Here is a 13,824-nt window from a genome sequence, read left to right on the forward strand (position 1 = left end):
TGGTTTCTGATGAGAAATCACTCAAGGTAATTGAGACTCCCTTGTTCATAACACGTCACTTTTCTCTTGCAGCTTTCAGAATTCTCTTCTTGTCTTTTGCATTTGATAGTGTAATCAATATGTGACAGGATGTGTTTTTCTTCATGTTTGTTCTGTTTGGTGTTCTCTGAGCTTCTTGGATGTGCATATTTGGGAAGTTCTTTGTCATTATTTCTTTGACTATTCCTTCTGTCCTCTTCTCTCATTCTTTTCCTTCTGGGACTCCCATAACATGTATATTAGTGCACTTGATGGTGTCTCATAGTTGTCTTAGTCTGTTTCCACTTTTAATATTTCTTTTTACTTTCTGCTTCTGAGCCTGACTCATGTCAAGTGTCTTGTCTTCAAGTTCATGGATTCTTTCTTCTGCCAGCTTCTCTATTCTTGAAACTCTCCTAGGCATTTATAATTTCAGGTCTTTTGGTCTTCAACTCCAGTAGTTCAGTTTGGTTCTTTTTTAAAAATTTCTCTTTTCTTAGACCTCATATTATTCATTCATTGTTTTCCTGATATCCTTTAGTTCTTTATCTATACTTTCCTTCTTACCCTTGAGCATTTTTTAAGATCTTTTTTTAAAAGGCTTTCTTTGATATGTCCACTTTCTCATCTTCTATGTTGGTGTTTTCTGTATTTTTACCCTCTTTCTTTGGATGGGCCATCATTTCCTGTTTCTTTGTTTGTTTTGTTCGTTTGTTGTTTTGTACTCTTGTTCCACACTGTACATTTTAATATTTTAAAATGTTAACTCTGGGATTTTACTACCTGGGCTCTGTTTCTTGATTTTGTAACCAGCTGGTGATAAGACAGAGATTTTCTTGAGCTTCAGTCCCCCTATCAGAAAGGTCTGTCTGTCTGCCCAAGGCAAATGTAGTTTGCACAGTTTTCCCTGTCTTTCTGGGCCTCTCTGTTGTCCTGGACTGTTGCTTGTTTGTTGTTTTGGGGTTCCTCTGTTTATAAGAATTTGGTTGTCCCCTTTGTTTCCAGGGGACAAAACTCCCTCTCCCAGAAATTTGAAGTCAGCAGGTCTTTGCCCCAGACTGTCCACCTCTATGGCTTTTTATACTTTGTTTTCTCATGTTGCTTTTGCCTGGGGGGCAAGTACTTGGAGAAGGGTCACCCTGGGGAGGACTACCCCAGTTCGGTCTTTCTTAGCCAAAACAGGGCCAGGGACCCAAGAAAGGGGTGCAGACTGATGGAAGGGGTCAGGAAGGGTGCCAGAAACTTCTCCAACTGCTCCCTAAAGCTGAGCTTTCCTGGGCAGCCCAGCAAATGCAGCCCTTCATCTAACTTTTCCCCACAGCTCTGAGAGATCCCTTTGTCTTTAAATATTCACTGCTTCCACCCCTGTCCAGTCTCCTCTGCCTTTTGTTGGTATGAATTAGTAATCATACCCAATTACTTTCAGGTCATCTTTAGAACAAGCAAATGTTGAATTACTATCAACTTAGTCAAGTTCAGTGATTATAGCTTCTTTCATTTGAGCCCGGTAACATATTGTCCACCTAGTAATTGTACTTAAGGAAAATTGTGATGATTATCTACAAGCTTATAAAGAGATGTTGGAGGAATGTTGGGATGATAAAACAACATCTCTCTAATTCTCTTTTGAAATGCTACCACTTGCATACCATGTACAGAATATGCTAATACTGTGGCTAACCATCAGTAAGATGGTATCTCTAGATCTGTAGTCAAAGAATGACTTTGTACCAGGTGATGTCATTGAGGGTCATCAGGAGAAATCTAGATGTCCGTCTCCCAAAAAGCTGCTTAGTGGCACCAGTATTTGCATCTGAAGCCTACCCTCTTTCTTGTAGACAGAGAAACCTGATTTTATCAGCTTCTGTTCACAAAGCCCCACTGGGAGTGGCTCTGCCTTGCATGTGTAGATTCCTGTTTCAGAATTTACAATGAGCACCTTAACTGTCATGTAGACTGAAAGTTTACTTCATCCTGACCAGCCTATTGTTTCCCCATGCAGAATATCAAATTTTGATAAGAAACCTGCAATTAGAGAAGGGCTGGAGGAGACAGGGAATTATTAAATAAAATTGTTCAGTGACAGAAAGCACTGATGATGCCCCGATGTGATCATGTTAATCATAGATATAGCCTGGCCAGTGGACTGGAGATACTTAAATCTGACAGGAAAGGTGCCACAGCTCACCCAGAGTGCCAGGATGGGCACAGTCACCATTTGCTGTGACACACCATTTCCTGTGTTTTCCTGACTAAGCCATCCCTTTTCTGATGGGAATCATCCCTCTTTTTCTCGTTAGGTCTGAACTTATGTCAGCTTGTTCTAATACCCTGGCCTGCTAGCCGTTTTGCTTCTTTAAGGACACACTATACCTCTGCTCTGATTCATGTGTTGGATTATGTGCCTCACTCTTAGAGGGCAGTATCATTTTAACCGTTTCAAAATTCTCCCTTCCTTTTACCCATTATAGCCCTGATGGTGTGGGCAAATCTATTAAAAGCCTGGTAGAGTTTCATGTACACACATGAATCTCCTTTTTTTTTTTCTTTCCTTTATAATGTTTCACTAATTTTCGTTTGGCACATTAATAAAGATTTGCTGGAAGGATTTGAATCCTTGACTTAGGAAAGATTTAGTTTTTATTTGAAGTAATACCAAACAATTGATTGGGTAATTTTATATAAATTCTTCATAGAATTTTATTTATTTATTTATTTATTTATTACTTTGAGATGATTGAGTTTTTCAGATTTCTCAAATGGTATTTTCCATTGCTCCTATTATTAATTTGAATGTTATGTATAGATGTTTTAAAATTCAACCAGATAGGTCAGATTTTTAGAAATGATTCTTTAGACATCGTGTTTAACTTGGAGCATATAAGGCATAAAGTAAAATAAGGCTGTTTTGAAATGTCAACGTAGTGTTCAGTTTGCTAAAAAAAAGTATGTTTGACCTGGTTTTATTAAACTTCCTGAAGTGCCTCTTCATGGTAATTCTCCAGCTCAGGAAATTGAAGTGTTATGTAAATGCTTCAACTCTATAAACTTGTCTACTGTCAGTTCTTTTGTGCCCAGTGATTACCTTTTAATAACCTTTTATAAAGTCACTTCAGTCAGAGTACTACCAGATCTTTACTTTCCAGACTAAAATTGGCAAACCTCAGAGCATCAGTCACATGAAGTAGTCTAGGACAATGAATCATGCCTTTTTTCTTTTTTTAGAGTATCTTATCTACAAACCAACTTTGGAGTGTTTTAAAAATATAGGCAGCCTCGTTTAAGCAAACATTTTAATTTAAAGAAAAGGGAGAACTATATTATGTTATGAAATTTTGAATGAGCAGTTGAATTGGGCATATATTTACCCTGGGGAATTTCCAGGTTTTCTTAGATACGACATAACTTTCCCCATCTCCTAGTGCCTTTAGATTGAAGGTATCTGTCTTGCTGTGGTTCTTGTAATACTCTAGATTAGCCTCCTCTCTACATTCCCCTCTTCACTACGCAAGTCTATTTTTAAGGCCTCTGTGATTTTTGGATATCTTGCCTCGTTCCTATACTGGCAAGATGTGTTTGTTAATGTCAGGTTATTCCCTTACAGTCCCATTCCCCACTTCTAAGGTTTTATCTCCCAAACTGAGGGCTTTAAACAGGAGCTTTACTATCACAAAGCAAGTCTCATCACACGTGGTAGGATTTGCAAGAGGAGAGACAGCCTGGGCTGCTTTCTGCCCCCACAAGAAGCCCAGTCTCAGGATATAGTGGTCCTATCACTGAGGCAGTCCCTGTCTCCAGGGACTTTCAAAACCTACAACTGTATGCCAGGGGCCATTTGAACACCTGGTGATCTCCCTCCTGTTTCCTTCTAGGAATCTGGGGTGAGGCAAGGTGATACGGGGGAAGGAAGTGAAAGACCCAAGTTTTAATCCTAAAACATATCTTTAAATATTCTTTAAATGGAAGTATCCTTGTAATCCACTAACCTTATTCTTTGCCTGTAAAATAAGAAAGTGGAAGTAGATCAGGGTGACAAGCTCTCTACTGCCAGAGTAGGTTGAGACTAACTGCAAAGCAGAGAGTGTATGCCCTGGCTAAAGAGATCAGCAGATTCTTGGCTTTATTGTAAAGGTGAGGGAATGCAGGCGTGGTGATGCTGTATCTTTTGAATTTTTAAGATAAGCTGGAAATCTGGAAGTTCATGTGAAAATTCATTATTCAGGATCTTTAGAAATATTGTGCAAGACCAAGCAAACATGTTTCAAAGCCAAATTTGCTTCCCAGGGACATTTAATTTGGGACTTCTGGATATGATGGTGACTAAGGCCTTTCTGAATTAAATATTTTTAGTGTCTGTTATTGTGACACTCTTTCTTGGAAGAAAACATACAGTATCCTGGTTGCTGCCAGCAGTAACAAAGAGAAGAAGGCTGGGTGATTGGGTTGGGAGGGCTTGGTTTGGCTGCATCCAATAGGTTGTCAAAATTCCCTTCCTACAAAGGATGAGAAATTGTAGGATTTTTGTAAAAAACCACTAGTGGTAGCTGTTGCTCCATAGCAGCTGCTGTTTACTGTCAGGATGATATCTACGTTGTGCTTGCACAGATGGGGACAAGTGCAGTAGAAGGATCCCAAAGATGCAAACAATTCCCTAGAAGTAGAAAGGATCTCCGTGTTTTTTTTGTTCTTGCTTTTGCTTTTGTTTTTATGTAGAAGGGATATCATTTAGGAAGGTACCAGGATAGATGGAATAATCTTCCCCCAACTGTAGTAGCGTGGCTTTAAAGAAGGGGAACAAAGCAGAGAGCAATGTGTTCTTCATGCTGTAAGCACTTGTGGAAGTCTCCCTCAGACAAACATAAGGCAAGCCCTCCTGTGCCCAAGGTATGGTGTGTCGTCTGAGCACACTGTGGAACAATAAGAATAGATAACAAGTTTTTGCTTACCACACAATTGACTTAGAGCAGACATCGGAGAAACTAATTAATCTTTTTTTGTTAACATTAACACAATAACTCTGGGTCTAATCCAGCTTCCTTTAAGAAGCCGATGAAAGCAATAGCTGCTGTCCCTGGAAAAATGGAGAGTAAAGTAAATATTTTAGGCAGGCCTTGCAGACCTTATGGTTTTTATTGCAACTACTCAACTCTTGTCATCATAGTCTGAAAACAGACAGAATATGAATAGGCATGGTTGTGTTATAATAAAACTATTTACAAAAACAGGCAGCAGACAGGATTTGACCTGCTGATCCCTGATTTAGAACATTGATAGCTGTGCTAGATTGGATTATTAATCAGCAAATGTTTACTGACCTTTCCCTCCCCTTTGGGTAAAGTATATGACCCTGCACCACTGCCTTTGAACTTGGCCTTAGGACATGCTTTGGTCTATGGAATGTGAGAAGACATGAGGTGCACAGAGGATTTAGATGTGTTTATGCGATATCTTATTTGGATTAGGTCTGCTTGTAATAAATACCTTCAGACTCGTTGGCCTAAACAGCAGGAATGTATTGTCTCACAGTTTTGGAGGCCAGAAGTCCAAAATTAAGGTGTCAGCAGGGCCGTGCTTTCTTTGAAGTCTAATGTTCTGGCAGTAGCTTGCAAGCAATCCGTAATTCATTCTCTGTCTCTGTCACATGGCTTCTGTCTACTTCTGTCTCCTATTGCTCATTCCTAGTACTGTGTCCAGATTTCCTCTTCTTATAAGGATGCCAGTCATATTGGATTAAGGCCCACCCTGATTCAGTCTGGCCTCATCTTAATAGGATCTTTGAAGATCCCATTTACAGATGAATTCACATCCACAGGACCAGGGGTTAGGACTTAACACATGTCCTTGTAGGGGACACGATTCAATCTATAACACATGCTTTGGCTTGTCTCCTATGCTCTTGCCATGTGCCACGGAAAGAACATGCCACAGGTGATGATGGTCTAAGGAAGATGACAGACACAGGATAGACCTGAAATGAATGCACAGTTTGGAGCCAAGCTCTGCTACCTCCAACCTGAAGCAGAGTTGCCCAGCTGAGCCCAGCTTGTGAGCTTGGCCTAGATCAGCTTGAACCTCAGACAACCTGCAGACCTCTGAACTTGAGAATAAATATATGTTGTTTTAAGCATTTCAGTTTGGGGATGGTTTGTTACACAGCTTAATTGTGGCAATAGCTGGCTAATCTCTAGTACAGAGGAGGATAGTTTACCCATCTAGATGAAATAAAGACATCGATTCATTTTTCAAAAACCAAAACAACAAAAGGGAATTCTCACCTCACACAAAGCCCAGAAAAGAATAGACGTTATTTTTCCTTATTTTATAATTCTCCTCCATCTGCCTCTGCTTCCCCCGAATAAATCCTGAATTCTAGACTTAGGTTCTTGCATGTACAGCTAATGAATACTTAACATCATCTGTAAAAAATATACCTTTCCTTAAACCAACTCCAGAGAGAGGATTTTAGTTCCAAGGATTGAATATTTCATACTTTTGAAATGATTTCTGGGAAAACATCCAAGCTATTCCTAAGAAACAAATAGTTGTGGTCTCTTCAATTCAAGAGATTTTTGAGAGCTTACTCTGTGCTAGTCTCTGTGCTAGATGCTAAACAGAATTTTTTCAGTCAATATTTGGTTTGTTCCTACTGCTCACAATGTACCCTGCTAACCCCTGGGGACCTAGGGGTATGTCAAACAAATCCATTGCCTTCAAGGAGTTCATCAGTTAGTGGAAGAGGCAGACAGGTAGGTGGATAATTATGGCAAGGTACGGTAAGCAGTCCCACAATGGGCTTATCCACAGTCCCACAGGAGCTTCGAAGAGATGTACATGACCTAACCTGAAGATTGGGATATGGTGAGTGTTTCCTGGGAAGTCTTTGTGGAAGAATTGATACTTGGATTCAGTCTTTCTGAAAAGCCTAGTTAGGATGAAATCCTAGATTGTAGAACAGAAAGGTGCTTTAGGAATTCTCCTTCTCTTTACACATTATGGAAGCTCTCTTTCTTTTTAAGATCACTCTCTTTTACAAAGAGTTACCAAGTTGATCAGAGTCAAGCTGTTCAGAGCAATATGTGCTTTGGGTAACTTTTGTTGAAGCCATTGTAAGTATCTATATATTGTAGCTAGTTAGCAGTTGTACATCTATATACGTATCTGAAAAATAATGTAATATTTTCATCCCAAGTTATGTTGTATATATAATTGAATAATGGTGATTTGAAAAAAATTTTGAAATCAAGTATTTTATTTCTAGGATTTGTGTTTTGCTTTCTTTGTCCAATTTTATTCATGAGGAGTGGGACTGTGTAAGGGAGTGTAGGAAAATTGTCTGATTTGAAATGATCTTCCTAAAAATGGTCTGCAGTTTGAATTTTTAGGTTTTAAAATTTTCTGTATAGTTTTATGAATATAAGATTATTAGACGGCTTAAGAATTATCTAGATTGCTTTTTCTGAATGTAAAATGTGTTATTGTGTAAATATGTGTATACATACTCCTCCAGGTACAGTGTTAAAGGACCTCTTTGCTATCTTTTTGAACTTGAAATGAGTGTTGAATCACAGAAATCATACTGTTTACATTCATTTTTACTTATTTTTCCAGCATTAACCCTTAGAAGTCTGACAAATAATTTTAGTGCCTTGTAAGCTTTATTTTAACAGCTACTGTACTGGGGAATATGCCATTCATTTTCCCTCCACTAGGATTTTATTGTAAGATGGTATTGAGCTCAGAGACAGAACTGGTATAGAAATACTTTCAATTTTTGGAACTTTTTATTTTCTTTTACAAAGCATTGAAGTGGACTCCTGTTAAGCTTTTCAAAATGCGTTGCTAATTTGCTGACTCTGAGGAAGCAAAGAATGACCTAGATGTTATCTAATATTACCTAGATTAGCAGACAAGGGAGGGACAAGCCACATAAATCCTGGACCTTGCTGTCCAGGACTTAAAAAAATAATATTTGGATTTAGTCCTTCCAATTGTAAATGTAATATGTACAAAATAGGGAGTTTGAAAAATATGGAAAAGGAAAAAGGAGGGGAAATATAATCTCATTAACCAAAAATGATCAGATAATTATTGTTAACATCTGGTATAATTCATAGGTGTATTCTTTTTGAAATTTGGCTGTGCTATATTTTACAAAGTTGTTAACATACCATGTATACACATGTATATGTGTATGTATGTGTGTGTGTGTATATACCACTTAGTAGTTTATAACATAAGCATTTTTCTGGGTTATTATAAATATGTCATAAGCATTTATTTTAATGACTGTACTCAGGCTATACAATGATTTATCTAATTATTTCCCTTTGTTAGATATTTAGGTCATTTTCTAATTGGGACTATTGTAGATACATTATGATATCTTTTTTATAAAGATTTTATTGAAAGATAAAATACATGCAGAGAAGTGCACAAATTGTAAGTATACAGCATTTTGAATTTTTCACAAATAAGCACACAACTGAAACTACTACATAGGCCAATAAGTTATCACTAACTGAATACAACCATATTACTACTACTCAGGTTAAAAATAGAACTTCCACCAAGTCTTTTTTACCAAAATTGCTGACTTTTAATGCCCCCCCATCACTTCATTTCTCTAACACTATATTCTGCTTTTTCCCCTAAGGTAACCACTAACTCAGCCTCTAACACCATAGATCAGTTTTTGCCTCGAAATGGTTTAATTTCCTTTATATTTCCAGATATAGAATTATTAGATCTAGAGGTATGAACACTTGAAATTAGTTCACGTAACTAAATTGCTTTAAAAATATTATGTCATTTTACAGCCACACTTTTTTAAAGTGTAGAAAGGACTTTCATTCCTGAATTTTGGAAGGGAAAGAAAGTTCTCAGTGTAGAGTGACAAAATTCTTGCGAGTGAATATTACTTTAGGGAAATCCCAGCAGTGTCTTTCCATACTCTGTTTTACCCACCTTGAAAATGCTCACCTATATCTGGATATTGCCAGTCATTGTAACAGAAAGGAAAATATGAACTATGCACTGGCTCTTAAGATAGTTGGTCACAAATGACACAAAAATCTGGCCACATTACATTAGCCAATGAAAGACACACGAGTTCAGTAGGGTAGAGGTATGTATTCCTCCCACAAGGAGGATACTGCAGGAAGAAAAACTGGGATATTTGGTAAACAGAAATATTATCCACCACACTTTGTGTTTAATGACATTGCCCCATCTATGAGGAGATCAGATCAGTTTGATTACCCATCTTTTGCTTTTATTATAGAAGCACCTCTTGGTCTTGGGGAGACCGCCATCTCTTTATGGGGCTGTAACTTCTGTAATTATCAGTGGGTGGTAGCATAGTGCTGAACTTTTGGAAGTATATTCACTTCTTTTCTTTTTTTTTTTTTCTTAAACTAACTATTTTTTAGAACATATGCTCACTTCTTTTCCAAGAAGCTCAGCAAAATGCTTTTTCATTAAGTAAGAGGTGATGAGGAAATGCTACATTCAGTTTAAGTACTTTTGGTGGAAAGCAATTCCTCTTTAGGAAACAAGTCATCTGTATAGCGAGAATACGTGTTCTGGGTACATGCTGTCTGTGAAACTGCTTAATAAATGTTTTACTATTTCATGGGCCATGACCGTTACAGGACTGTAGAGATTTTCTTCCTGGCACACCTAGGAAACTCCTTGGTTCTTTCACCAAGAGGCTTGTTCCGTTTTTTCAGGCACACCTTTTAGTTGTGGTTAATAAGCTGCCTTCAAGACCTTTGCAACTGTAAATTCACATTCTTCCTCATTGCCGTTTTTTCTATAACAGTTATTTTGTAGTATTAATTGATAATATTACGCATTGCTTTCTGTATGACTTTCTCTTTGTGCTGAAGCTACAATCCTCAGTCATCACGCAGTTGCTCAATTAGAGTTATTTGCACAATCGTGGGGGTGGCGCAGTTGCGTTAGGTGAGCTCTGATTTAACATATTATCTGGCTTTTATTTCCCAAAGGTCTATTCTCTCTAGGGATGGTGAAGTTGGAAAAAGGCTCCCTTAACCTTCCTCCAGGATGAACCACCTGCCAGAAGCCATGGAGAACACTCTCACTGGGAGCCAGAGCTCTCATGCTTCTTTGCACGATGTCCATTCTATCAACGCCACACAACTCATGGCCAGGATTGAGTCTTACGAAGGACGGGAAAAGAAAGGCATATCTGATGTCAGGAGGACTTTCTGTTTGTTTGTCACTTTTGACCTCTTATTTGTAACATTACTGTGGATAATAGAGTTAAATGTAAGTTGGGTTTTTTTTTCATGACTTTCTAAGAAATGATTCCAAGATTTAAAAAAAATGTTCTTGTTTTTCTTATCATTTTTGTCTCATTTCTTGGGTTCCATCTTTTGCCAAATGAGAAAACATTGTCTGTCAGCTGATTTGGGCCTTTCTTGTTCTTTAATGCTCTTGTTTAAACCAAGTCTTGTTATTTTAAAACTCACTATAAGATTCTGAAATTTGAATTCATTCATGGTGCTGTGCTCTGTAACAGGAGTTGGCAGACTACAGCCCATGGGCCAAATCCAAGTGACCTGTTTTTATAAATAAAGTTTTATTGGAAAACACCGTGCCCATCTGTTTATGTATTATATATGGCTGCTTTTATGCTGAGTAGTTGAGTTGGGCAGTTGCAACAGAGACTGTCTGACCTGACCCACAAAGCCAAAAGTATTTACTAGCTGGCCCTTTACAGAAAGAAAGTTTGTCAACCCTTGTTCCATAAAATGTAGCATGCTTCTTTCATATGCTTTAGATGTTGCTTCTACATTCTAACTCCCGTTTTAAGATGTTGCATGTGTTTTTGTTTTGCTTTGTTGTACAAGAGATTATTTATTACTATTTTATTAGAAAGGCTATCCTGGGCCATTTGGAGGTTTGCCCATATTTCATCAGGCTTTGTCTAGAACAGTGATGTCCCATAGAAATATAATGCAAGTTTCATATGTAATTTAAAATTCTCTAGTCACTGTATTAGTAAAAGCAAAAATAAGCAGGCAAAATTCATTTTAATAATGCATTTCATTTAACTCATTATAGCCATTTTCTCCCCAAAACTTTGGATCTGATTATGTTCCTTACCAACAAATAAGTTAACTCTTCCAGCAGGCATTCCTTACAGGCAACACTTGTCTGCTTCCTGCACCTTCAGCAGTTCACTTATTTTCAGGAAATATTTGCTAAGACTTAGGTGGTAATAATTATAAGCTATAGTTTATGATTAAGAGATTGCTGTTTGACAGGCACAATGCTTGCTGCTTTATAAGAAATATATTAAACTGGAGAAATTTTGGAAAAAAAAAAAAAAAATGAGATTCCTGACTTGGAATTTGGGCTTTTAACAGCAAAAAAACAAGTCAACATCTTAATCTGTTTTGATTAATAATCTGATTCTTGACACCAATTTTAGTTCTAGACTCCACAAACTCTTAATAATTAGGGTTATTAAATTTCATTTTGTTTCATCATGAATCCTAACAGAGGAATAAAATTGATTATGAAAACAGACAATTATATTTACTGAGGCTCCCTATCTAGGCAGTAATAATGAATGTGTTATGAAATCAAAACTTTTAACTCTAACGTCTATCTAATTTTGGTCAGTTTTCTCTTATAATCAAGAGTTAATGGATGAGGAATACAAATGACCTTTGTTGGATAATATTCAAGGCATTATTATCCGTACAGATGAAAGGAAACAGAAGCATGTATTACATAAAAATGAGATTTTATTTTACTTGAATTCCCAGGATATAAGACCCACCCATTCCAAAACACATTAGCTCCCACAAAAAAAAAACTGTCTTGAGGAATTTTTTAAGAATATAAAAGGACCATAAAAGGATCATATAGTGAAGAATTTTAATTCTGGAAAGGCCCGTGAAACAATTTACTAACCAGTCCCTTCAGTTTACGCATAAGGAAATTAAGGTCCAGAGAAGATGCGTGAGTTGCCCAAGTTCCTACAGTTAAGGGTGCAACTGAGATCTCATCCAGATCCTCTGAGGCCGCGGTTATGTGTTAAAAGAGCTTTCTGACTGGGGTGGAAGGCACTGGCACAGTACGTGTCGCTTCAGCAAACAGGTAGTGAAAGTAAATGTGTTCTGGAAACAGAGGAAAATACCTAAAAAACAAGTGATCAAGTTGATAGTTTGGTCCTGTCAATTAAGAAATAAATTTGTCCCAGAATCATAGTAATATGTAACATGTATCTACTAAGTTTCTGTTTGCAGATTTTCCTTCTGTTAATTTAGCACTGTAAGTACGCCTTATTTTTGTTCAAAACAAAAGGTCAGTGTTACGACATGCTAATAAAGAAGTGTTTCTTTTTGTTATTTGTTTCATATGTATAAAATAAAGAAAATGTTTAAATTAATGTGTATTTTTAAGGAATAAGATATTTTCGAGACTAGCAGCTATGTAACGAGAGATGAAAAAGAAATGTATCTTTTAATAGAAAAGCATAGCAGCAGTTTTAAGAGGATAGACATAGAAATTATTTTAATGACAGCACAAAGTTAAGGCATTCATCGGTATGCTGCTGATACCACTATGTGCTTTTCTGGTTTTGTTTCCCTATTGTTTAAAAAAATTTTTACTCTAGTACCATATATACAATTCAGAATTTTCCACTTTCAAGTATAGAATTCAGAAATACTAATTGCATTAAAAATATTGTGCTACCATTGCCACCATCCTTTTATCCCAGCTTTTTCATCTGTAGCATCTCAGTCAAAGCTTTGCACAGTTATTAAGCACTAACTCCCCCTTCCAATACCACCCCCCCCCCCGACACCTCCTTTGGCCCCTGGTAACTTGTAATCTACTATCTTATCTCTATGAAATGTGCTTCTTCTAGGTATTTTATATAAGCAAGTTCATGTAATATTTATCCTTTTTTTACCTGGATTATTTCAGTCAACATGTCTTCAAAGTTCATGTTATATAGCATATATCACAACTGAATTCCTTTTTATGGCTGAGTAATATTCCGTTGTGTGTATCTGCATAGTTTATTTATCCATTCACCTGTTGATGGACACTTGATGCTTCCACCTTTTGGCTGATGTGAATAATGCGGCTGTAAACGTTAGTATATAGTATCTGTTGGAGTCCTTGTTTCAATTCTTTTGGTATATACCAAGAAGTGGGATTGCTGGGTCATATGATAATTCTGTGCTCAACTTTCTGAGGAACTGCCAAACTGATTTCTGTGGTGGTTGCATCATATTACCATGCCACCAACAATGTATAAGGGTTCCAATATCTCTGCATCCTTATCTACAGTTATTTTCTTTCTTTTTTTTTTAAATAATTACCAACCCTAGTGGGTGTGAAGTGATATCTCACTGCGGCTTTGATTTGCATTTCCCTGATAACCAGTGATCTTCAGCATCTTTTCATATGTTTATTGGCCATTTGTGTATCTTCTTTTGGAGAAATGTCTGTTCAAGTCCTTTGCTCATTTTAAATTAGGTTATTTGCCTTTTTGTTGTTGAATTGTAGCAGTTCTTTATATATTCTGGATATTAAACCGTTAACAGATATATGATTAGCAATTATTTTTTCCCCGTACTGTAGGTTATCGTTTCACTTTCTTGATAGTGTCCTTTGGTGGACAAGTTTTCAATTTTGATGAAGTCCATTTTATCTATTTTTGTTGTTGTTGCTCATGCTTTAGGTGTCAGATTTAAGATACCACTATCAAATCCAAGGTTTGACAGTTTCTTCCTGTGTTTTCTTCTAAGAGTTTTATGA

At 37.0% G+C, this 13,824-nt stretch overlaps 1 protein-coding gene across 3 annotated transcripts in view; it reads left to right on the forward strand.

Annotated features, from left to right (window-relative positions):
• Positions 1-13,824, forward strand: part of STARD3NL (STARD3 N-terminal like) — a 68,395-nt gene that overhangs the window by 31,889 nt on the left and 22,682 nt on the right. For all 3 annotated transcript variants that reach the window (XM_037837107.1, XM_037837108.1, XM_037837106.1), the window contains one exon: positions 10,026-10,308. In XM_037837107.1, the coding sequence (XP_037693035.1) occupies positions 10,084-10,308 (225 nt within the window). In that variant the 5' untranslated portion in view covers positions 10,026-10,083. The remainder of the gene's footprint in view (positions 1-10,025; positions 10,309-13,824) is intronic.

Source organism: Choloepus didactylus, chromosome 5 (genome assembly GCF_015220235.1).
Source record: "Choloepus didactylus isolate mChoDid1 chromosome 5, mChoDid1.pri, whole genome shotgun sequence".
Taxonomy (NCBI): Eukaryota; Metazoa; Chordata; class Mammalia; order Pilosa; family Megalonychidae; genus Choloepus; species Choloepus didactylus.